Source organism: Dipodomys merriami, unplaced genomic scaffold, assembly GCF_024711535.1.
Source record: "Dipodomys merriami isolate MVZ:Mamm:240054 unplaced genomic scaffold, mDipMer1.0.p SCAF_22, whole genome shotgun sequence".
In the NCBI taxonomy this organism is placed as follows: Eukaryota; Metazoa; Chordata; class Mammalia; order Rodentia; family Heteromyidae; genus Dipodomys; species Dipodomys merriami.
The window spans coordinates 19,978,064-20,003,152 of record NW_027203604.1 but is presented as its reverse complement, the minus strand read 5'-3'; the positions used below and the strand labels follow the sequence as shown (position 1 = coordinate 20,003,152).

At 50.1% G+C, this 25,089-nt stretch overlaps 1 protein-coding gene across 1 annotated transcript; it reads right to left on the bottom strand.

Moving 5' to 3' along the window:
- Positions 1-990: 990 nt before the first annotated feature.
- Prkrip1 (PRKR interacting protein 1) lies at positions 991-21,066 on the bottom strand. Its single transcript, XM_070033627.1, has 6 exons — positions 20,889-21,066; positions 20,118-20,196; positions 18,368-18,468; positions 17,862-17,947; positions 15,521-15,588; positions 991-2,680 (listed from the first exon to the last, which is right to left on the bottom strand). The coding sequence occupies exons 1-6, from the start codon at positions 21,012-21,014 to the stop codon at positions 2,574-2,576; spliced, it is 567 nt and encodes a 188-aa protein (XP_069889728.1). The 5' UTR covers positions 21,015-21,066; the 3' UTR covers positions 991-2,573.
- Positions 21,067-25,089: the final 4,023 nt, after the last annotated feature.

Below are 25,089 nucleotides of genomic sequence, written 5' to 3'. Positions count from 1 at the left end.
GTATCAGCACAAATACCTCGTTTATATTTGAGCTGTAATGAAGGGAATTTCTGGAATATCATCTAGGAATCTGGGTTGTTTTGAGGCTGAATTTTACAGTTATGCAGCCTTGGCTGGTTTCGAATTCATGACCTTCCTGAGCATCTGGGCCCATGGGCAGGTGCCACTGTACCCAGCCGGGCCTCCTGCCTGTGCACCTGGCTGCAGATGTCTCTTCCCCTCACAGCCATGCAGCAGTCCTGCAGGTGCAAAAGACTTCTGCCCCTGGGATTTGTTCAAACCCTTTGTGGGCCGTTACTGAGCAGCTGCCATGTCCTGGGCTCTGGAGCTCCTGGTGTGGCCAGGATCCCCGGGGGCTGTGAGGACTGAGGATGACATAGAATGAGGGAGTAAGGCCCCTGTGGACAGTGGCTTGGGACAACAGGGAGGGACAAAGAAACGGAGGCCCTGGGAGTGGGGGAGCTGTAGGCAACATGGGGACCAGCCACTTCACCAGGGCTGTGGGAGGGTTCACATCAACAGGATGCAAAGGCCTGGGATCAGGAAGATGTGAAGACTCCTTCGAGGGGGGATGGAGGGAGGGCTGCACACACTGCTCTGCCAGCATGTGCACACACAGAGCTGATGGAGTGACCCATGTGCACACAGAGCTGACAGTGCTCACGTGCGTACACACACTGCTCCTCAGGAAATACAGGGCTGGGTCTGCTGGCCCCAGCCTTACAGCGTGGGCCTGGTGGTATTGGTCCAGCGTCTTCCCTACCAGAGTTGTCTCGGGTGGGAGCAACACTGCACAACCTCACCACCACACGGTGGGGGGAAAGGGGAGGCACGGGTAAACAGCACATCACTGCAAAAACACCAAATATGGACGTGAGGGCATGGGAAGCGTAACACAGCCTCCCGTGGCCTCCGCTGGGGACGTACACGCCATCCGGCCACTTCCCACACCTGTGTCTACAAATGATCATGAGAGCATGGGAGCATGGACTGGGTGACAAGTCAGCTTTAATGAACACACACAGTCCATGAGTCCAGCAGCTGCCCTTAGAACTGCCTCAGACCCACAGCACGCCACCACCCCAGCCATGTGCTGGCACCCTGGGAGCTCAAGTAGAGGGACTACGAGCCACAGCCTCTGCCCAGGACAGCGTATCTGCAGATGGAATCTAGTCACGTAGCTGGGAAACAAATCTTGTTCAGTAAACCCAACTGGAGGCCTGACCAGGGCTGCCACAGCAGTGCCCAGGGAGAGAGGGAAGGAGGGAGGGAGGGAATGAAGGCCTACCTTGGAGCTCAACCTTTCCACGGTCAGATGAGAGCTGGTGCACTCAGGGTGGTACAGCTGTAGACTGAGGTTCTGAGCCTGAAATTACACTATATACACCCTGTGGCTGGATTCCAGACTTCCCTTAGCCACGTGCTGCCTGGGATGTTACCGCATGATCCCGAGTTGTGGCCTGTGGTGCACGGTCACCCTGCCTTCTCAATGACACCATGTAACAAAACAAGTAACACCCTGAAGCCAGAGGGGAGCCACGCAGCCAGAACGGCTCCCACTGCCCACTCAGCTGCAGACAGAGGAACCAGACACCAGATGGGAGACAGAGGTGTCCAGATGTGCCAGGCGGTACCAATGGGGGTGATGGATTTCAGCCTCCTGGGAAGGCACAGGAGCAGAGATAACAGAAGGTGTCATGCAGAGTGGGGCCAGGGAGCTACAAGGCAGAAGGAAAGAAAGACCCACACTCTCGGATCTCCCTCACTCCAAACCAACACTACCCGAGTCCATGAAAAGCCAAAGATACGTGGGGGGAGGGGGAGATGACGGCAGTGATGGAATGATCACGACACTCCCCTGTACTTAGTGTTGGGGCATAGGAAAAAAGGGCCCACACTGAGATAGTAGTTGGAGGTCACCTAAACACAGAACAAGGGCTCTAATTAGGTTTGTCACAGTCTCCACACCCTGTACGGGCTGCCTGGTTCTGGTACGCTCCTGTCTTATCCCCTTGGATGCAGGATGAAAGGGCATCTTCGGCCAATGTCCACTTGTAGCATGGCAAGGCGCCCAGGCCTCTCCCTGCTCAGCCCAGCCTGGGTCTTCTTCCTGTATTTTTCTGGCCACCTGCTGCCTTCCCAGGGCCAGACTCCCTCCGCTGCAGAGAACAGAGCTCGGCACCTGCAGTGCGGGCTACGCAGCCCCATGTGGTCCCATGGTGTGCCTGGGAGGTGTGGGAGCTGGACCCGTCCGATGTTGAGGCCGCCTCTACCTGTCCCTGCAGGCCTCCTGATGGCTCTGCTAATTAATGTTTTCACATGTCTGAACAAAACCTAAAGGCTTTTTGTTCTTTACTTAGTAAACATCCCTGCACAGAAGCCAGCTCCAACAGGAGAGGATGGCGTGAGGGGGAAGGTGAGGCACGTTCTCTTCCAGCAGGTCGGGCCTCAGTGTCAGTGTGCGGGCTCTGACTGCGGGAGCCCACGGGGTGGGACTCCCACTCCCAGCTCCGAATGTTCCAGGCCCGGGTCGCAGAATCAGCCAGTCTCTTGACAGCTGCCATGCAAGCACTTCATCGACCCATGATGAAGCTGGGCTCCTCCTCTTCCTCCTCCTCCTGGTCGGTTCCAGACGCCTCCTCAGAGCTGCTGGCCCGCTGCTCCTGGGACGGACCAGGTCCTGGAAGCACATGACATTCTGACACGGGTACCCCTTGGGGAGTACGGAGCAATGAAAGCACCTCCATCCTCGACAGCTGGCCCCAGAGCCCACGCTGACTCATAGTGACGCCAGAAGGTGCAGATGCAGTCCCCACAAACCAAGCCTGTAGCTTTGGGGTCCCATCTCCTGCGATGCCCACCATGGGAGGAGCAGTGGCCCCACCAGTCTTAACACAACCCATTGCTGTCAACCTTCCCGCCCATCTCTGGTTCTCACCGCAGAGAGCACTCAAGCTGTGTGGCACACATGGTGGCACCCTGCTCTTCCTAGGGTGCCTCCCACACCCTGCAGCCTGAGAGACAGCATGCTCCCAGCCCGCCCCCGCTTCGTGAGCAGGCAACCGAAGCTCCTCATGCAAGCGAGCAGGACTGACCTACCCTGTGTCCTGTGCCCCTGCCTCCTCCTTGTGCTCTCTCCCTGCCCCTGCCCTGTGCCCCTACCACCACACGGCTGGCTACTGTGGTGGCTTCAAAGTGGGAGAGTGCGTCGAAGTCCTCAAGAGAGGCACTATGAGGAAGACTCCCTCACCCCAGCGCCGGGGGCTCACACCTGTAATCCTAGCTATTCTGGAGGCTGAGATCTGAGGATCGCGGTTCAAAGCCAGCTCTCATAGACAAACTTAAGAGACTCTTACCTTCCATTAGCCAGCAAAAAGCTGGAAGTGGCGATGTGGCTCAGGTGGCAGAGAGTCTGCCAGCCAGAAGGAGGGGAGGAAGGGTGTAGAGTGACTAAACTCCCATCTGTCAAGAGTAGGAGTGCAAAACAGGTGGCCCTCTGAGAGAGCTCGGCAGTTCCCCTCCCCCCCCCCCACACGCCCGGGTATCTACTGCATGGATTTAAAACGGCGCACACAGAATCCAACACAAGAACGTTTGCTTCAGCAAAGCTGCCCACAGAGAGGTGACTGGGTACAGGACACAGTCATCTGACGGTCACTGTGGAACCACAGCCATGCCCTGGGCCCTGCACAGGCCTGCGGAGGGCGGGCGTGGGACAGCGCTGCAGCCCGAGGGCCCAGACAAAACCTAATGAGCTGGACACACCAGGATGAACTCATGCTTGGCTACATGTGGACACAACTAGCTACGCATGAGCAGCGTGGGGTACGTGTGTATGCGCCAGTTGGCGTATGTGCACATATACAGCCACATTCTGTAACCCTTTATCCCCCAGGGAGTCATAGCCATCCTAGTTTGTGTGAGCATATGATCACCCAGCATGCATTTCTCAGACAATGGAATGTCTGGCTATTTCCTTGCTCTGTCTACTGAGAAAAACAGACAACAAAGTGCAGAAGGGAAGAACACACCCTGCCAGAAGCTGCCCTCTGCTGCCTTCCCTCCACACAAGGCACTGCCTTCCGGGATGAAGGCCTGCTTTGGGCCCAGAGCAGGAAATACACAAGATGGCCTGTCTTGTCTGGAATACTCTGTAATGCCAGAAAGGAAATACTACCAAAAAAAAAAAAAAGCGGGGTGTGTGTGTGTGTGTGCTCGCGCGTGCACAATGATGGAATTTGGTCAAATGGAAAGAGACAAGAGCCAGCAGAAAAAGCCCAGATGGCCAAGGACCCAACTTGAGAGACAAGACAGGTAGCTTTGCCCGGCCGCGGCTGCCCTGACGTCAGCAACAGGGTAAAGATGGAGGAGACGTGATCCTCTCTGAATCCCCCACCAGGCAGGTGCAGCTGGGCTGTGCACGTGGCTTCTTCCTCAGGGTAAATTTACCATGAGAGATCTGCCAGCTCAGCAGACGGCTGAGTTGGCACAGCAGTGGGAGGCATCCTGGCACATGCAGCCTGGACACGGAATGGCAATGGCACTTTACTTCAGTGTCTCCCCAGCCCCCAGCCTGGAGAAAACTGGCAAATCCCAAGGTGGTTACAGACGCCAGACCCAAGTAAAGCACACAGGTGCCTGCAGCCAGCGGAGCCCAGGACACGGATGACACCACACGTGCAGCCCTGAAGCGGGAAGCTAGCGAGCCCACCTGTGCTATGGGCTCTACCCCACTGTACTGACTCAAGAAGTCAGATAACAGGGAGAGCGGGACGATCTAAAACCCTTGTGAAGCTAGAGATGCTGCTCAGGGCTGCTACACTTGCCCAGCAACTGAGGCTCTGGATTCAGTCCCCTAGAACCACAAAGCCAAACAGAACAAAACAAAACCCATCCTAAAACAGAAAGATTATTTAAAAGAATGCAGGAGGGCTGGGAAGGTGGCTCAGTGGTAGAATGCTTGCCTTGCATGCACGAGGCCCTGGGTTCGATTCCTCAGCACCACATAAGCAGAAAAAGCCAACGTGGTACTGTGGCTCAAGTGGTAGAGTGCTTGCCTTGAGCTTAAGAGATGAGGGACAGTGCCCAGGCCCAGAGTTCAGGCCCCATGATCGGCGAAAATAAATAAATAAATAATGCAGGAAGCAGGACTGTAACCGGAGGTGATGGAGCAGGCTCTATCACCTGGTGTAGCTGGAGGTGTCGAAGCAGAGTCTATCACCTGGCATGTAGACTGGGACAAGGTAGGAGCAAGCTAGATCTACATGGGGGAGGGGTGTCTGTGCAAGTAGGACAGCATTGAAAGAGGAAGATTAAGGGGCACAGAGGCTCCTCAGGCCAGGTGCCAGTGGCTCATGCCTGTAATCCTAACTACTTAGGAGGCTGAGATCTGAGGATCATGGTTCGAAGCCAGACCAAGCAGAAAAATCTGTGAGGCTCTTTATCCCCAATGAACCACCAGAAAATGAAGTGGAGCTGTGGCTCAAGTGGTAGACGTTAGCCTTGAATGAAGAAAACTGAGACAGTGCCCAGGCCTCGAGTTCAAGCCCCAGGAGTGACACGTGTGTGTGTGTGTGTGTGTGTGTGTGTGTGTGTGTGTGTGTGACACGTGTGTGTGTGTGTGTGACACGTGTGTGTGTGTGTGTGTGTCCTGAGGTTTGAACTTAGGGCCTGGGTGCTGAGGGAAAGGTATAGGCACAGCAGGGAAGAGCATGGGGGAGGGGTGGAGAGGCAGGGAGGGCTGGGAGGCCAGGGGCAAGCTATGGACAAAGCTTCAAGCCACAGACTAAGCCCAGGTACCTGTGTCAAACACCAGCCCACCACCCACTTGCTCTGCAGCTCTGGAGGTGCCTTTGCCCTGAAATGCCACCACGTAGGGTTGCTGTGAGTGCGGATGAGGCAGTTCACAGAAATACAGGTGTTCAGTAAAGGCTAGCTGTGGCTGTTCTGAGGAAGGGGACCCTGGCAGAGAGGGAGGGCAACACGGGAGGGGCAGGAGGAGGAGGACTACTCCTGAGCCAGCAAGGCTCACATCTGTTATATGGATTTTATTAAATCTCCAGCAAGAATGTCTCCTGAGCCGGGCGCTGGTGGCTCACGCCTGTAATCCTAGCTACTCAGGAGGCTGAGATCTGAGGATCGCGGTTCAAAGCCAGCCCGGGCAGGAGAGCCTGTGAGACTCCTATCTCCAATAAACCACCAGAAAACCGGAAGTGGCGCTGTAGCTCAAGTGGTAGAGCACTAGCCTTGAGCTGAAGAGCTGAGGGACAGCGCCCAGGCCCAGAGTTCAAGCCCCACGGCTGACAAAAAAAAAAAAAAAAAAAAGAATGTCTCCTGATTTGTATCTTTTCTGTGTGTGCTGATACTAGGGCTAGGATGCAGGGCCTCCCACTTTGCTTGCTCATCTGGTGTTCTATCACTTGAGACATGCCTCCAGTCCAGCTTTCTGCTGGTTAATTAAAAATGAGTCTCCAGGACTTTTCTGCAAGGGGCTGGCTTTGAACTGCGACTTTGAGTGCTGAGATTACAGGCCTGCACCACCACATCCAACCACAGGACAAAAGCCAGGGCTGGTGAGGATATGGAAAAGGGCTCTCTTTTCTGTGGAAAGTGATTGCCAGGACCTCTTTTCCCACTCAGTGATCCAGTAATTCCAATACTGGAGATGGCCCCAGGGGTGGAGGGAGAAGGGGGAAGAGGGAAGGTACCATGGTGCCTCCCACAGAAGACAAACTTGGAATACTAGTAACAAGAGTAGGAGCTGGTGATTCACAGGAAGAGAAGAGTGTATACGATGTCAATCACAGGGAAATGGGCGGGTCTCCATGCACTGTGGCCATGGCATTGTAATACTATGAGAAAATATTTGGGACAGCTATATGATAAAACGACAACTACATACAGCGTTTATAACCAAGGAAATATTAAATACTAGTAAGGATTACAGACAAATTCTACGTTTGGTTTTGTTCTTTCAACATGCTCTAATCATTTGGAAAACAGCATGCAGTTCCTTTATTACTGAAGGCAGCAAGGCTTTCCAACCCCGTGTGGGCCACACAGTTCTGTCCAATCACACTGCGCACCCCACTTGAAACCAGCATTCCTCAGTCGGGCGGTTCTGTGCCCTATAGCACTCAGGGAGCAGTCGCTCATGGCACTGGGAGGCATGGCTGCTACACCCTGCCATGGCCTTCCCAAGGAAGATCCAGCCCCAAACCTCAGCAGAGCGAGGAGGAGACTGCTCTAGGTGTGCCTCAGAACCAATCACCTGCGTGTCACTGGTTTCTGTGGGGGGCAACCGGAGGTACATAAGCAACATTAGTGTTAGAATACATGGCTCTGGGAATGCGGGACTCCATGCTACCCATGGCCTCCTTTAGACCCGAGTCCCACAGAGTTACAAGAGGGGACAGCTCCCTGCAGCCTTTCAGTCTGAGCCAAAGGCCCAGTGGACACCGACGCCATCTTGTGGTACAACTGGGAATCACCACACTGAGTTTCCATTTGTGTCAACAGGAAAACCAGGAAATGTCACTCCTCTCAAAATGAAAATAAGGGAAGAGAGACAACAATGCTGGATAAGAAATGTACTCATTACCTTGCTCATGTAACTGTAACCCCTCTGTACAGTATTTTCACAATAAAAAGCATTTAAAAAAAAAGAAAATAAGGGAAGAACTGAGAAGGCCAAGTGGGCACAGGAGCCACCCCCCCAGCCCACTCACGTGGCAAGTACAACCACGGAGCCAGGATTCACGGTGTCTGGATATGCGCAGGTGTGACCCTCCCAACTAAGCACACCAGCAATCCCAACCATATCTACATGTGTTCACTGCAGCCAGAGCCAACACAAAAACCAGAGGAAAATTAGACCCAATACTCAAGACGATTTCCCAGTCTACTTTCTCCATGTATTATAATGATTGTTGCAATGTCTAAACTGAATTCATGGGTTCTGACATGTCTCAAATGATAGAGTACCTCTCAGCAAGTAAGAGGCCCAGAGTTCAAACTCTAAGACTTATGGCCAAAGAAAGACAGTGAATAATTTTTTTGGTGCCTGCACTGGGGCTTGAACTCAGGGCCCAGGCACTGTTCCTTAGCTTTTCATTCAAGGCTGGCACTCTACCACTTGAGCCACAGCTCCACTTCTGACTTTTTGGTGGTTATTTGGAGGTAAGTCTCATAGATTCTTTGAACTGCGATCCTCAGATCTTAGCCTGAGTCGTTGGGATTCCAGGCATGCACTGCCAGGGCTTGGTTTAGCTTGTCTCAATACCATGAGGAGACAGAGAAAAGTGAAACGCAAGCCCTGCATTTGGATGTGATCACGAAGCAGAGGGTTCTGGATGAGGAAGGAGTGGTGAGCCCCGATCTCCCTCTGAACACAGCTGTGGAACCTGGACAGGCACCTGGGCTCTGAGAACCAGCTGTGAAGCTGTGTGAGTCCCCACCCTGATGTCCCCTGGCCTGGACCAGGCAGGCCTAGAACCACTGAGGGGGGCTGGACGCAGGCAGAGCTCCAGGGGAACCTACCGCCTCGGCTGAGGAACATGTGGGCCCCCATGTTCTCATACCCTAGCTCCGAGCCAAGCCCCTTGGGGCTGGGTACAGCAGAGGCTGCGGAGGCAGTGGGGGCACCTTCTCTCTGGTCAGAGCACTCTGGTCTCCAGACCCAGGCAAGCCTTTGTAGCTTTATTTCTCTCCTGTCTATTCCCTCCTTGCCCCTACCCCAGCGTGGCTCTCAATGCGGGACACTTCAAGGAAACATCCAACAGAGGAGTAATTGAAGCCCCAGTTCTCTGGAATGAGCATGGTCAGGATCCCCAGGAAACCCTGTCAAGCCAAATACTATGAGAACGTAACTAAAAAAACTAAGCCCAGGGCTGGGAAGGTGGCTCAGTGGTAGAGGACTTGCCTTGCATGCTCGAGGCCCTGGGTTCGATTCCTCAGCACCACATAAGCAGAAAAAGCCAGAAGTGGCACTGGGGCTCAAGTGGTAGAGCGCTAGCTTTGAGCTGAAGAGCTGAGGGACAGCGCCCAGGCCCAGAGTTCAGGCCCCACGACTGGACCCCCCAAAACAAAACAAAACAAAACAAAACAAACAAACAAAAAAAAAAAAACCTAAGCCCAGACTGGCCACCAGAGGGCACATGCGGGCCCCTGGCAGAAACTACTGCCGGAGGCTCTGCTGGTAGAACCCCAGCCACAGGTCAGAACCTGTGTTGTGAACACAGCCATGTTAGTGGTCTGTTGCACTAATATCAGCCAGGCTTAGAGCCTTGTAACATACTGTTCAAACAGTCCCACACACAACAAAAAACCACATGGCTTATGAAGAATCAGGAAATCAACACCAGTAGGGGAGAAATATTTGGAGATGGGCTGGATGCAAGAATTAAGAAATACCCAGGGGACATGTTGAGACATTTCACCCAGAAAGTAAGAGTGGGCCCGTGGAAAGCAATAGGAAGGTAGAAATGGGTCAAAGATGAACTTCTTACTATTGCCTTGGCCCAGACAGCTGTTACCAGCACCCTTTTCCCAGGAAAAGTCAATTCCCAGGTGCTTACTGGACAGCCTTCGAGGGGGAAGATGAGGGAAGCTGCAAGCTCACATTTCCAGGAGCCTAGTATAAGGGCCAAATCTCATGGACCTGACCTCAGAGGTGCACCTGATACCCAGGTAGATAAGAGTTGCAGCAGCGATTGAGCTTCTGATAGACTGCACTTCTGTTCTTCCCTTGGGGATTTCTGTTAGGGCCTCTTATTGGCTCTAGCTTGATGTGAAGATCAAGTTCAGTGCGGGGGAGCCGGGTGCCGGTGGCTCACGCCTGTAATCCTAGCTACTAAGGAGGCTGAGATCTGAGGATCGCGGTTCAAAGCCAGCCCAGGCAGGAAAGTCTGTGAGACTCTTATCTTCAACAAACCACTAGAAAAAACTGGAAGTGGCGCTGTAGCTCAAGCAGTAGAGCGCTTGCCTTGAGCTGAAAAGCACAGGGACAGTACCCAAGCCTAGAGTTCAAGCCCCGCGACCAACCAAAAAAAACAAAAAACAAAAAAACAAAACAAAACAAAACAAAACAAAAAAAAACCCAAGTTCAGTGCTGTGGGATTTTTAGGAACAAAAACTGACTTGTGGATATGGGATTGATTTATGTGCTATGGGTGGGTCACGGGTTACTGTTGAACAATTTTTAAGTCTGTATTATGTTTAAAAATATTAATGACTTAAAAGTTTAAATTTTTAATTTTTTGGGGGGGGGGTCAGGTCATGGGGCCTGAACTCTGGGCCTGGGCGCTGTCCCTCAGCTCTTCAGCTCAAGGCTAGCACTCTACCACTTGAGCCACAGCGCCACTTCTGGCTTTTTTCTTTTTGCTTATGTGGTGCTGAGGAATCGAACCCAGGGCCTCAGGCATGCAAGGCAAGTGCTCTACCACTGAGCCACCTTCCCAGCCCAAATTTTTAATTTTTATATGTGGAATTTCTTCCTATTGACTATGGGGGAAGCTCAAGTGGCGTTTTTTTGTGCTATTAAATATATATTATATACTTTGAAGAAGAAGAAAAAAAAAGAAATGGGGCAAAGAAATGGGAAGTATAAAGAAGAATCCAGTGGGATTTTCAGAACTTTTCAGAACACGACAATTGGAATAAAAATCTCTCTGGATGAGATCAGTAGCTATCCAGTGTGACAGAGAGACAAAAGAAAAGGACAGGGCAGAGCTGGGCACCAGGGGTTCACATCATTAATCCTAGCTACTCAGGCTGAGATTTGATGACTGCTATTTGAGCCAGTCAACAGGAAAGTTCCTGAGACTCTTATCTTCTCCAATTAAGCACCAGAAAATCTGGAAAGCAGAGCTGTGGCTCACCATACAGCACTAGCCTTGAGCAAGAAAGCTCAAGAACAGTGCCCAGGCCCTAAGTTCAAAAGGACTGGCAATAAAGAAATAAAAATAGGCTGGGTCTGGTGGCCATGTCTATAAGCCCAGCTACTAAGAAGGATCAGAAGGATTATGTTTGAAGCTAGCCTGGGCAAATTTAGCAAGATTCCATCTCGATAAGCCAGGCTCTGTGGTACATACTTGTACTCCCAGCTCCATAAGAGACTATAGGTTCATTTGTCTCTGAAGCTGGGCTGGGCAAACTATAAGACCTTATCTCAGAGTTGGCAAAGTGACTCAGTAGTAGAGTGCTTGTCTTGCATGTATGGGGCCCTGGGTTCGAGTTCTCAGCACCACATAAGCAGAAAAAGCCAAAATAGTGCTGTGGCTCAAGCGGTAGAGTGCTAGCCTTGAGCTGAAGAGCTGAGGGACAGCGCCCACGCCCAGAGTCAGTCCCCACTACCAACCAAAAAAAAAAAAAAAGACCTTATCTGAAAAAGTTAAAACAAAAAAAGTTCTGGGAGTGATTCAAGTGACAGAGCGCCTGCACAAGGCCCCACAAATCAACTAGAGCAATGCAGCATAAGTTATTATTTAAAACTTTTGAATTATTTGTCTGTGGAGCTTCCTATTTGAAATTGGAGGGTGAGGGCCCATTGAAAAGTTTTGACTACCTGAAACTTTAGAAAGTGAAAGCTGGGCCAGGAGCCAGTAGCTCACACCTGTAATCCTAGCTACTCAGGAGGCTGAGATCTGAGGATTGCAGTTCAAAGCCAGCCCAGGCAGGAAAGTCTGTGAGACTCTTATCTCCAATAAACCACTGAGAAAACTGGAAGTGGCGCTGTGGCTCAAGTGGTAGAATGCTTGCCTTGAGCTGAAGATCTGAGGGACAGTGCCCAGGCCCAGAGTTCAAGACCCACAACCAACAACAAAAAAAGAAGAAAAAAAAAGGAAGTGAAAGCTGGGATTTGCAAGAGGACTGCGGTACAAACAGTCTTGCAGCAGGCAGGGCAGGGAGGCAGCCTGCAAGCCAGAGGCTGGAGGAGGAGGAACAGTGCTGCAAGGTGCCGAGGGAGGCCCGCGTCCTGAGGGGAATGGCACCAGAAGGATCCTGGAACATGAGGGATGCCTGGCTGACATGTTAGACTGATGCACACAGGATAGCTCTGTGTGTGTGTACAGGACAGCGGTGTGTGTGTGTGTGGTGTGTGTGTGTGTGTGTGTGGTGTGTGGTGTGTGTGTGTGTGTGTGTGTTAGAGCCACCACGTGCCAGTTCCAGGCGGACTGTAGACACAGCATGTACACAGCCATGCTATGTGCTACAAAAAGACTTTGAACATGATGACCAGGATGTGGCTCAAGGAACAGTGCTTGCCCCCATGTTCCAACCTCAGGATCGTGTAGATACCGAGACCACACTTCCAGTGTGAAGTAATCAACAAGTTATGACTTAAGGGATGGAAGCACTTCCAAAATGGCTCCAGCAGACACCCTAAAAATCTCCACAGAAGCAACTATGCTCATCACCTTTGTAATAGTTAAAAAAAACAGGTACACGGGCTGGGAAGGTGGCTCAGTGGTAGAGTGCTTGCCTTGCATGCCTGAGGCCCTGGGTTCAATTCCTCAGCACCACATAAGCAAAAAGAAAAAAGCCGGAAGTGGCGCTGTGGCTCAAGTGGTAGAGCGCTAGCCTTGAGCTGAAGAGCTGAGGGACAGCGCCCAGGCCCAGAGTTCAGGCCCCACGACCGGACCCAAAAAAAAAAAAACAGGTACACAAGAGAAAAAAATCTAAAAAACAAACAAAAACCAAGTAGAACATTGAGAAAAGTTGGAAACATATCAGCTTTTCTTGGTCAGGCACAGTAGCTCATGCCTGTAATCCCAGCTACTAGGGCAATGGTAATAAGGACAACTGCAGTTTAAGGCCAGCTTGGACAAGAGTTAGCAACACCCATGTCAACAAATAAGCTAGGAGTCAGGACGTGCACCTGAGGACTCTGTGGCAGCAGCTATATGGGAGGCTGCAAAAACCTGGGACTTGATAAAAAAAAAACAACCCTAAAAGAAAAAGAGGTTCAAGTGGTCTAGAGTACTGTACAGCCAGTGCAAGTCCTAAGTTCTAATTCCAGTACTGCCCTCCACCTCCACCCAAAAGACCTATCCAAAACTGTGGAAAGACTTATTGGACTGGATAAGAATGCCAGAATCTTGGTGGCTCACACCTGCAATCCCAGCTACTCAGAAGGCTGAGATCTAAGGACTGTGATTCAAAGCCAGCCTCGCAGGAAAGGCCATTAGACTCTTATCTCCAATTAGCCACCAAAATCCAGAAATGGCGCTTTGGCTCAAGTGGTAAAGCGCTTGCCTTGAGCTGAAGAGCTCAGGGACAGCACCCAGGCCCAGAGTTCAAGCCTCACGACAGACTAAAAAAAAAAAAATTTGGACCTGGGTGCTGTCCCTCAGCTCTTCAGCTTTAGCCAGAGCGCCACTTCCGGCTTTTTTTCTGCTTATGTGGTGCTGAGGAATCGAACCCAGAGCCTCATGCATGCAAGGCAAGCGTTCTACCACTGAGCCACCTTCCCAGCCCCACTCTTAGCATTTTTAAAACTTGTACTTCTACCCTTGTCCTCTTTCCACTTCTGTGGGGGCCTCAAAGGAGGGGTTCCAGCACCACAGTGACCACTGGGGGAGGCAGTGCAGGCTGAGAGCACCTGGAAAGCCCATGCAGAGCACTGTCCCCAAGTGACCTGGCTGCCACTCCTGAGGAACTTTTGGCAGGGCTGCTCTGCCTGACCTGACTCCGGGCTCCTGGTGTGTGAACAGCCTGCTACCCAGGGGGTTGTCACAAACCATCTGGCCAACCTTTCACCATGGCAGCTGCCGCAGGCCGCACAGATAGCAAAGGAATTGGAGAAAGAACAGGCACTCGGGAAGGCCACATGCAGGCTGGTGTAAGGACACGCAGTGCGCATGCCTGAGGAAGGCCCACACAGCCCCCATTCCCTGCACTGCCCTACAGGCCTCTGAGCAGGCAGGCAGGGAAGGCAGGGCTGACAGCATGAGCCTGACAGGCACTCACCCAGAGCCCCAAGCAGAGGCCGTTTAAGGTAAAACATTAGCAAAGCCAGAGACGTGCGTGGCTGCACAGAGTCAGGGCACGTGAATCACAAAACATACAACAGCAAGAATGCTAACACACAGGAAAACAATCCTGGAGGAGGGGGCCAAGGAACCCCACTTCCTAACAAGGCGGGAATCCACAGAACCCCATGATGCGGCAGGCGGCCTCTATGCAGTACTCAGTGGGGCAGAGGCCAGGACAGGGCAGTTCATGGAGGTCAGTTTATGACAATGTCCTGAGGAAAGGGGACAGATGCTTCTGGAAGGGGCCTTCAGGTGTCCATGAAAGGCTGGTGGCCCTGCACGAAAACTACAGCTGTCTACCCAGGAACTGAACCTGCCACACTATACAATGCTGCTATCACTTGGTCCTCTCCGGCAGGAGTCCCTCTTACCCCCAGGCCGTGCCAGCCTGGGATGGGCAGTGTCAGGCAGGATCAGCAGCCATGCCCATCCCCCACTCTCCCTTCAGTGTAGGGTGGCCACGTGTCCAGCGCTCAGTTCCCAGCAGTTCCTGGTACTTATGACAATTGTTTCCACTCATCTACCTTGGCAACGGCGCAGACAGCAGTAACCTGGTGCAGAAGGACGAGCTAAGGACGAGTGTTTGCTCTTCACTTAAAAGGACAGACCAGGCAAACACCACCTCTCTGTTCTTTCCAGTTCTTGTATTTAAGACAGTCTTACTCTGTAATCTCAGGCTGGCTTCCAACTTACAATCTCCCTGCTCAGTCTCCTGAGTGCCAGGATCACAGCCATCGATTCTTCAGAGACGTTGGCTGGCACTGAGCCCTCCTCAGGAGGGCTGTAAGGGAGTGCAGTGAGCCACTGGCTCTCAAGAGACACTTGCCAATCAGTAAGGATTTTTTTTTTCTATAAGAAAACTAACTATACACACGCACGCTCATATTTGTCAGTCATGAGCTTGAACTCAGGGCCTAGGTGCTGTCCTGAGCTTTTTACTCAAGGCTAGTACTCTACTATTTTGAGCCACAGCGCTGCATCTGGTTTTCTGGTGATTAACTGGAGGTAAGAGTCTCTTGCCCAGGCTGGCTTTGAACCATGATCCACAGATCTCAACCTCCTGAGTAGCTAGTATTACAGGAATGAGCCGCAGGTGCTTGGCTGAGTTGGTTTCTTTTACATGACGAGGCATCTGGAGGTGGGTGGCAGCTCGGTGGGCTGGTCTCTGGGCTGAGAATGTGCAATGACTGCCACAGCCATCACACAAGTCTGTGTTCAGAGGAAGGATCAATGCCTGCCTGCTATCCTTGCACTCCGGAGGCTGAGCAGGGAGATTGCCAAGTTTGAGGCCGACCTGGGCTACAGATTAAGACCCTATCTCAAAATAAATACAAAAATCCGAAAGAAGGGAGAGGTAGCATTTGCCAGTCTGGCTTGCGGTCTCTGGCAGTGAACCCCTCCCGCACTCTGCTCCCCACCTCAGTGCCGACAGCCCAGTACCCAACCAACACCAACAAATGTGCCCCCAGAATGAGGACACCACTCACCTTCCACTTGTTTCTTCTGGTCAAGTTTCATCTTCTTTGCCAGTAATTTCTTCTCTTTTAATTTTTGGCTACAAATATAAAATACACATTGAATTTTAAACTATTTTATTGTATATTTTAGGAGACAAACACCTACATCTTAAGATTTTAACAGAACACTTTTTCATTGTTCTGCTTCTCAACATTAGCAAGCTGTCTTATGAGTCAAGATCAAAACTATGGGCTGGAATGGTGGTGCACACCTGTAAGCCCAGCTACACCAGAGGTAGAGGCAGGACTGAGTTCAAAGCCAACTTGGGAGCTGGATGCTGATGGCTCAGGTCTGTAATCCTAGTTACTCAGGAGGCTGAGATCTGAGGATCACAGTTTGAAGCTAGCCGGGGTAGGGAAGTCCATGACACTCTTTATCTCCACTTAAGCACCAAAAAGCTAGAAGTAGAGCCGTGGCATAAGTGGTAGAGTGCTAGCTTTGAGCTTATAAAAGCTTAGGGTCAGTGCCCAGATCTTGAGATCAAGTCCCAGGACTGGCACAAAAACAAAACAGAATCCAGAGGGGCTCATGGGAGCTGAGATGTTAAGGGCTGGCCTCATATATGCAATGTCCCAAATTCAAATCCTGGAATGATGAGGTTATCTCAGAAATGATGGCATGTGTTTCTCACTCCATATCTTGTAGGGGCTGTTTTTAAATTCCTGCTGTTAGCTTTCAAAAAGGATTTTTTACTTAAAATAGGTACACAGGTTGGGGGTGAAGCACTTGCCTAGCATATATAAAGCCTTGGTTTTGAGACCCAGAACCAAAAACAAAATTCCCTCAGGGCTTTAGCAAGGCATAGCAGGACCTGTAATCCTAGCATCTAGAGCATAAATTTGAGGCCAGCCTTCAAAAGGGAACCTTACTGCACTGTAAACTTGTTCATTCACTCTGGAAAGAAGTATGGAGGTTCCTCAAAAGACTACACATAGAGCTCCCCTACAACCCAGCAATCCCACTTCTGGGCATTTGCCTAAATGATTACAAAAACAAGTCCACACTAAAGCTACCAGCACAACTATGTTTACTGCAGCACTATTCACCACAGCTAAGATATGGAACCAACCCAGATGCCCCTCAGTAAACAAATGGATCAAAAATTTGTGGTGTGTGTGTATATATATATGTGTATGTAATATATATATATATATATATATATATATTACACACACAGATACAATAGAATTCTATGCTTCCATCAGAAAGAATGACACTGCCCCATTTGTTAGGAAATGCAAAGACTTAGAAAAAATCATATTAAGTGAAGTAAGCCAGACCCAAAGAAATATAGGTACCATGGTTTCCCTCATTTGCAATAATCAGTATACGTCTAGGATAATTTTACCAGATGAGCAGAAAAGCTCAAAAGCTATGTACATATAAGATGATGCTAAGTGAAATGAACTCCAAGATATGGACACAAAAGGTCTTTCTTTGTATTTGTTATTTTTTAATGTACTAAGTGATTTTTTGTTGTTGTTTCCTTTGTATGTTCTTCCCCCTATGGTATATCCCCTGTTGTCACTGTACTTGATTTTGGTACCCTGCATCTTTTATATACATTTGTCTAATTTGGAGAGGGGAAGGGGAATAACAAAATGCTGAAAAAGGACACAGGATGATCCATTGCAACAATGATACCCCCAAGACAGTATACTGGAAATGAACTTTACAACTTTGGGAATTGGGTGGGGGGGGGGAGGGGGGAGTGCGAGGTGGCGTGGAGGAGTAAGGGAAGTAAGGGAGGGAAGGGATAGTGGGAGAACAAGAAGGGAAGGGGTAACAATGCTCGACAAGAAATGTACTCATTGCCTTACTCATGTAACTCTAACCTCTCTGTACAGCATCTTTACATTAAAATAAAATTTAAAAAAAAATTTGAGGCCAGCCTGGATTACACAGCAAGACTCTGCCTTGAGAAAACAGGAAAAAGCCTCCTGTAAGCAAATGTGTGAATGCACACACATACCCTGATGCTCTGTAGACCTGAAGGAAGCACTGGGCCACCCAACTCTTGACTTCTAGTTGTTGACAACTAACAAAATTAAGTCTCTTACACCCACAACCCTGGCAGGAGCACAGGTGAACTTTTTTTTTTTTTTTTTTTAGTTGGATGTCTATGCTGCCCAGGCTGGTCTTGAACTCATGAGCTCCAGCAATCCTCCCGCCTCAGCCTCCTAAGCAGTTGGGACCACAGATGTGTGCCTCACATGTGGCTGCAGGGGAACTCTGAGTAGGCTGGGTCATCATCCCCACTCCCATTCCCTGCTGGAGGTCCCATTGCTCCAGGACACCATGCTATCTTACCGCTTTCGCCGGCGCTTTGCAGTCTGCTCCTCTGCAGCTATCTTATTCTTTTCCAGCCGCTTCTGGAACTCTGCATCTAATTTTTGCTGCAAAAAGCCACAGCATTTAATACAGACACACAAGGAAGCCTCTGGCCCACAGCCCTCTCCCAGGGGGAGCACCCTGCTGTGAGTCTGTAGTGGTTGCTCAGTGGAGAAGGCAGACCACAGGAAACCACCCAGCCCCACCAACATCTCTTCCAGCACATTTCTAAAGACTGGGTGGGGCTGGGAAGGTGGTTCAGTGGTAGAGTGCTTGCCTGGCATGCATGAAGCTCTGAGTTTGATTTTTCAGTACCACATAAATAGAAAAAGCCAGAAGTGGCGCTGTGGCTCAAGCTGAGCAAAAGAAGCTCAGGAACAGCACCCAGGCCCTGAGTTAAGCCTCAAGGCTGACCACAAAAAAAAAGAAGAAGACTGGATGTGTGCACTGCCCAACTGCAGGTATTCCAGCAAATGCTCACTGACCTTCTCGGCCATGGCGTCCATGTAGTCCTGCCGCTGGTACTCTCTACGGCGAAGATGCCTGTACACGTGGAACTCTCCACTGCCTGCCCCAGCGCTGGAACCTGGAGCCAAAACAATCCCAAGAACAAGTGAAATCCAGTTCCCAGCACAGGCCACACTTGACCAAAAGACACTAGAGACAAAAGCTGAAAAATGAAAGGGACTATGCCTGTCTGCTTTCAAGTGTGTCCCAAGGCAAGGATAGTGCCAGGCACACTGTAGGTATCATGAAATCACGTGTTACATGACTCTTGATGATGAAGTCATCAAAATTTCACGCTAAGCCAGGTGTGGAGGCTCATGCCTACATTTCCAGCATTCATGAGGAAGCGGCAGGAGGATCATGAGTTCTTGCTCAGCCTGCATTATCTAGTGAGACTGTTTCAAAACAAACCAAAAAAAAGGCCAGGTGCTGGAAATGGAGCTCTAACCTTGAGCAAAAAAGCTCAGGTGCTGGTGCCTCACATCTATAATCCTACTCAGGAGGCTGAGATCTGAGGCTCACAGTTCAAAGCCAGCCCTGGCAGGAACGTCCATGAGACTCTTATCTCCAGATAACCACCAAAAAACTGGAAGTGGTGCTGTGGCTAAAGAGTGCTAGCCTTGAGATGAAAAGCTCAGGGACAGCGCCTAAGCCCAAAGTTCAAGACCCATGACTGGCAAAAAAAAAAAAAACAAAAAACAAAACCAAACAAAAAAAAACAAAAAACAAAAAACCTCAGGACAGGGCTCAGGCCCTGAGTTCAAGCTCCAGGACCAGCACCAAAAAAGGAAGGAAGGAAGGAAGGAAGGAAGGAAGGAAGGAAGGTAGGAAGGAAGGAAGGAAGGAAGGAAGGAAGGAAGGAAGGAAGGAAGGAAGGAGGGAGGGAAGGAGGGAAGGAAGGAAGGAGGGAGGGAGGGAGGGAGGAAATCTTTTCTCCATGACTTTACATTTAATACACTCTTAATAAGTCGAAAAGATATTCAGGATATCTTCAATGAAGAGGGAGTTACAATAATACTACATTTAGAACTATATTTTTGTAAAACATTGTTCTTTATATGAGCAGTTTTCACTAAGAGATTTGTTTTGAGTGGAATGATGGTATAATTGTGTATGCCTCTACTTATTTCTAGTTACAATTAGCATAATTTACATCCATAATCCAATAAAATAATACCCCCCCTTTGGTGGTACTGGGGTCTAAACTCAGGGCCTTAGCATTGCTGGGCAGGTGCTCTTACTGATAAGTCAAACCTCCAGCCTTTTCTTGCGCTATTTTTGAGCTAGTACCTGGGTGTACATCTGCACTGTGATGAGCCTACTGTAGGCTTCACGTGGTAGCATGAGTCTCTAGCACCCGGCAACATTTCCATTTAGGGAATACACAAGGCATTACTTATAATGTGGAAGGAAGAGCTATAATGCCAAACCCTACACAACTATTTTGCTGTTCTCACAACAAAACAGTAGCTCACACCTGTAATCCTAGCTACTCAGGAAGCTGAGATCTAAGGATCTTGATTCCAAGCCAGCAGGAGCAAGAAAATCCAGAGACTTTTATCTCCAATTAATCATCAAAGAGCTGGCAGTGGTTGAAGTGGTAAAGCACCAGCCTTGAGGGGAAAAAAAAAGCTAAGGGACAAACCCAGGCCTCAGGTTCAAACCCCAGTACCAGTAACACCCACACACTTAAAGTTATATTTTTTACACATAACCAATGGCCATTACCCATTACATCACGAACAAATTCTGGGGGAGGTCTTGGTGCCCATTCACTCATTTTTTCTGGAATTGGAACAGCTTTGTCCTACAACAGTCCAAACAGGAAAGCACTTGTAAGGATAAACCTGCTAACCAAAGACTATGGAGGGCTGCTTTGCTCTGGAACTGATCCCAACACCCTCTGTGTTGGCTTTGCTTCATCCTGAACACTCTACACTTTCCAAATGTACGTTATTTTTTAGGTTAGAAATTTCCAAATCTTTAACACTTCTAAAGCCAACCTTTTCCAGTCAAAGGTGTAAGATCTTTTCTCAGCTGTTTTTACGATCTAGATAATTCAGGGAGTCGCTGGGCAGAGAAGGATTTGCACTAAGTGTCTACTCAGAGTAGAGAATACTTTTTGCTAACCCAAAGGTTTTATCTTCAGTCAAATGCTTTTGTTCAAAGAAAGCTAAACTAGGAACGGCCGTGGAGCCGGGCGTGGTGGTGCACACCTGTAATCCCGGCTCCACGAGTCAGGAGCATCCACTTTAACCACGCCATCTCAGAAAACAACAGAATCGACAGGTTCTAGCGGCTCCACAGCACCAATAGGCAGCTTGCCTGGGCTGTGCACCAAGGGGAGACGTGGAGCTCACAAGCTCTGGGGAGAAAGTTAGGGTACTGGTCCTGAGTTCCTAAATGTGGTGGCGGGAAAGCGGGGCCCTGAGCACTCCAGAAACGCAGGAGCCCAGCGGCAGGCCTCGAACGGGCCGTGAAGCCCCAGCTTCTTCTCACCGGGTTTTTCATGAGCCGCTCCAGCTTGAGCTTCTGCTCTTCCGCCGCACTCTTGGGGATGACGAGCGCCTGCGGCTCCTTCTTGGGTCTTGGTGGTCGCACGGAAGCGGCTGCGGAGCTCGCCATGACAGCTGCCCACCGGCTCCACCGGAGGAGCGCGACTGCAAAAGCGACGCGCGCTTCTGACGTCAGACCGGCGCGAGCTCCGGGAACGCACGCGCACTCCGGGCACGCGGAGGGGGCTGGGCCGAAGCCGCACGCCGGATGCTGAATATTCATGAGCCTGAGGCCCGAGCAGTTTGTTTTGATCCGAACTGCCGGGTTCTATTTCCTGCTTCTCAGCCAATCAGAGCGGGCCTAGCGGTCGCGTCACCAGCGTCACCAGCGGCTTCGTGGCCGGCGGATCTACCTCTTCCCGCTTGCATTTCAGACAGTCTTGTAGTCTCGTGTGTGTGTGTGTGTGTGTGTGTGTGTGTGTGTGTGTGTGTGTGTGTGTGTGTGTGTGTGTGTGTGTGTGTGTGTGTGTGTGTGTGTGTGTGTGTGTGTGTGTGTGTGTGTGTGTGTGTGTGTGTGTGTGTGTGTGTGTGTGTGTGTGTGTGTGGCTTTTTGATGAATAGTTGGAGATAAAGAGCCTCGTGGACTTTTCGGGCTTGCTTCTGACCTCAGTCTTCAGATCTCAGCTTCCTGAGCAGCTAGGATTACAGGTGTGAGCCTCTAGCGCCCAGATCTCTCCCCACCCCCTCCCGCCTTTCCTGGGGGCTTAAATAGCCTGGGCGCTGTCCTTGAGCTCTTTTACCCTAGGCTAGCGCTCTACCATTTGAGCCACAGCGCCATTTCTGGCTTTTTTTTGTGTGTGATTAATTGGAGATAAGGCTCCGGGACATTCCTGCCCGGACTTCGTTGGAATCTCCATCCTCAGATCTGTCTCTTGAGAAGCTAGGCACCAGGTACCCAGCCTTGCTTTGACATTTTTTTTGGGGTCCGGTCATGGAGCCTGAACTCTGGGCCTGAGCACTGTCCCTCAGCTCTTCAGCTCAAGGCTAGTGCCCTACCACTTCCGGCTTTTTTCTTTTTGCTTATGTGGTGCTGAGGAATCGAACCCAGGGCCTCTGGCATGCAAAGAATGCACTCTACCATTGAGCCACCTTCCCAGCCCCTGCTTTGACATTTTTTTTTTTTGTCGGTCGTGGGGCTTGAACTCTGGGCCTGGGCGCTGTCCCTCAGCTCTTCAGCTCAAGGCTAGTGCTCTACCACTTGAGCTACAGCGCCACTTCCGGTTTTCTGGTGGTTTATTGAAGATAGGAGTCTCATGGTCTCTCCTGCCCGGGCTGGCTTTGAACCGCGATTCTCAGATCTCAGCCTCCTGAGTAGCTAGGATTACAGGCGTGAGCCACCAGCGCCCGGCAGCTTTGACATTTTTATCATCCCAATATATGCAGAAAATGAACTGAGGCCCAGTGTGGAATGTCATTAGCTCAAGTTTACCGTGACTCAAGTCCAGTGGTCTGCTCCCAGATCTCTGAGGGCCTGAGCAACTGTATGGCTGATGGGTGGGTGGGACAAGACATTGGAGCTGTTCACATGGTGCCTTCCCAGGCCTGAGAGCCCCAGAGATATGAGGTTTTACCTACCCTGATCCTGAGTCATTTCCCGGCCCGCAGAGGGCGGTAAAGTCCCACCCTGAGGTCCAGTCCTTTAAGACTGGGTATTTCACTCCACCTACCTGGAGATCTGAGCTGGGCCCCTAAGGAGTAAGGTCTGTGTCCCTGCAAGACACCAGACCTAGTACTGAAACCTGGTGCCACCTATGGTGGTATTGGGGAGCAGATTATTATGGAGGTTTCCTTATACCCAGGGTGGGCAAAGTTGCCCTTAACAATGCCTGTGTTGAAGTCATGTCTGGATTTGTGGCACCCATAGCACAAACATAGTAGGTGTTTCCCAGGATGTGGGACTTTTTTTTTTTTTTTTTTCTAGCCTGGAGTTTGCTCAGCTTGCTTGCTCAGCTGGCATTCTATCATGCCTACACCCCACTCCCCTTTCTTTTTTTTGCTGATTATTTTGGAGATGGAGTCCCTCAGATTTTTCTTACTGATTGATCTTGAACTTCAATACTCTAGACTTCAGTCACCTATGAGAGCCATCCAAACCCAACAATATCCCTAACCCTTTTTTTTTTTTTTTGACTAGTGCTGGGGCTCGAATTCAGGGCCTTGAGCTCTCACTTGGCTTTTTTATTCTACCACCTGAGCCACACCTCCACTTCTGGCTTTTTGTTGGTTAAAGGGAGCTAAGGAACTCATGGACTTTTCCAGCCTGGGATGGCTTCAAACCATGATCCTCTGATCTCAGACTCCAGAGTATGTAGGCTGACAGGTGTGAGCTTCCATCACCTGGAAATGTTATTAGCTTATTGTTGTGGGGGTCAAACTTGGGGCCAGGGCACAGTCCCTGAGCTTTTCAGCACTCTACCACTTTGAGCCACAGCTCCACTTCCCATTTTCTTGTGATTAATTGGAGATAAAGAGTCTCACAGACTTTTAACTACAATCTTCAGATTTCAGCCTCCTGAGGTAGCTAGAACTACAGGCATGAACCACCAGTGCCTGGCTTTTGTTTTTCCTGCCATTCCTGGGGCTTGAACTCAGGACCAGGGCACTGTCCTTGAGTTGCACTCTACCATTTGAACCAATGTGCCTCTTCTGGCTTTTTTTATGTGGTACTGAAGAACGGAACCCAGGGTTTCATGCATGCTAGGCAAGTACTCTGCCACTTAAGTCACATTCCCAGCCCTTATCTTGTTTTTTGTTTGTGTTGGTCGTGGGGCTTGAACTCTGGGCCTGGGCGCTGTCCCTCAGCTCTTCAGCTCAAGGTGAGCGCTCTACCACTTGAGCCACAGCTCCACTTCCGGTTTTCTGTGTGGTTTATTGAAGATAAGAATCTCACGTACTTTTCCTGCTTGGGCACAATCCTCAGATCTCAGCCTCCTGAGTAGCTAGGATTACAGGTGTGAGCCACCGGCCCTTATCTTGTTTTTTGACACAGGGTATCAGCTACCTTTCTTCGGGCTGACCTTAAACTTGAGATACTTGCCAGGTGCCTGGTGGCTCACTCCTGTAATCCTAGCTACTCAGGAGGCTGAGATCTCTGAGGATCACAGAAAACAGCCTGAGCAGGAAAGCATGAGAATCGGCTCCAATTAACCACCAAATAGTTGGACTGGCACACACACGAAAGACCTGTATTTCTCATCTCTACTCTGATTTTTGTTGAATTTAAGCTTCAACACCTGCATAATTTGGAGGCGTATTATTTATTTATTTGCCAGTTGTGGGGCCTGAACTCTGGGCCTGGGTGCTGCCCTCAGCTCTTCAGCTCAAGGCTAGCACTCTACCAGTTGAGCCACAGCGCCACTTCTGGCTTTTTGCTTATGTGGTGCTGAGGAATCAAATCCAGGGCCTTACTCATGCAAGGCAAGCACTCTACCACTAAGCCACCTTCCCAGCCCTGGAGGTGTATTTTTGAATGTGCAAGTATATGGGGATTTTCTAGCTATTTCCTCTTGTTGTTAATTTCATTGCTCTTGATTTCTAGCTTATTTGAATTGTGGTAAAAGATGATCTGATTATTTCAATCCTTTGAAATGTGTTAAGTTTAGAGACTAGTATATAACTTTTGTGAATGTTTCATGTCTACCCTGGATAGACATAATGAGTTTGAACTCAGGGCCTTGTTCTTGGCTAGCCAGCACTCTACTGCTTAAGTCTTACCCCAGATTTTTTTTTAATTTTTTTTTTTTTTTTGTCGGTCGTGGGGCTTGAACTCTGGGCCTGGGCGCTGTCCCTCAGCTCTTCAGCTCAAGGCGAGCGCTCTACCACTTGAGCTACAGCGCCACTTCCGGTTTTCTGGTGGTTTATTGGAGATAGGAGTCTCATGGTCTCTCCTGCCCGGGCTGGCTTTGAACCGCAATCCTCAGATCTCAGCCTCCTGAGTAGCTAGGATTACAGGCGTGAGCCACCAGCGCCCGGCCCCAGATTTTTTTTTTTTACTTGCCTTTAATTTTTCAGATAGGGTCTGAAGCTTTTGTTTGGGCTAGTCTCAAGCTGCAATCCTCCTATATCTATCTCCCAAGTAGCTGGGATTACAGGTGCATGTACCATACCCTATGTCAGTTCCTAATGCCAAATTCCCTGGCCGGGCA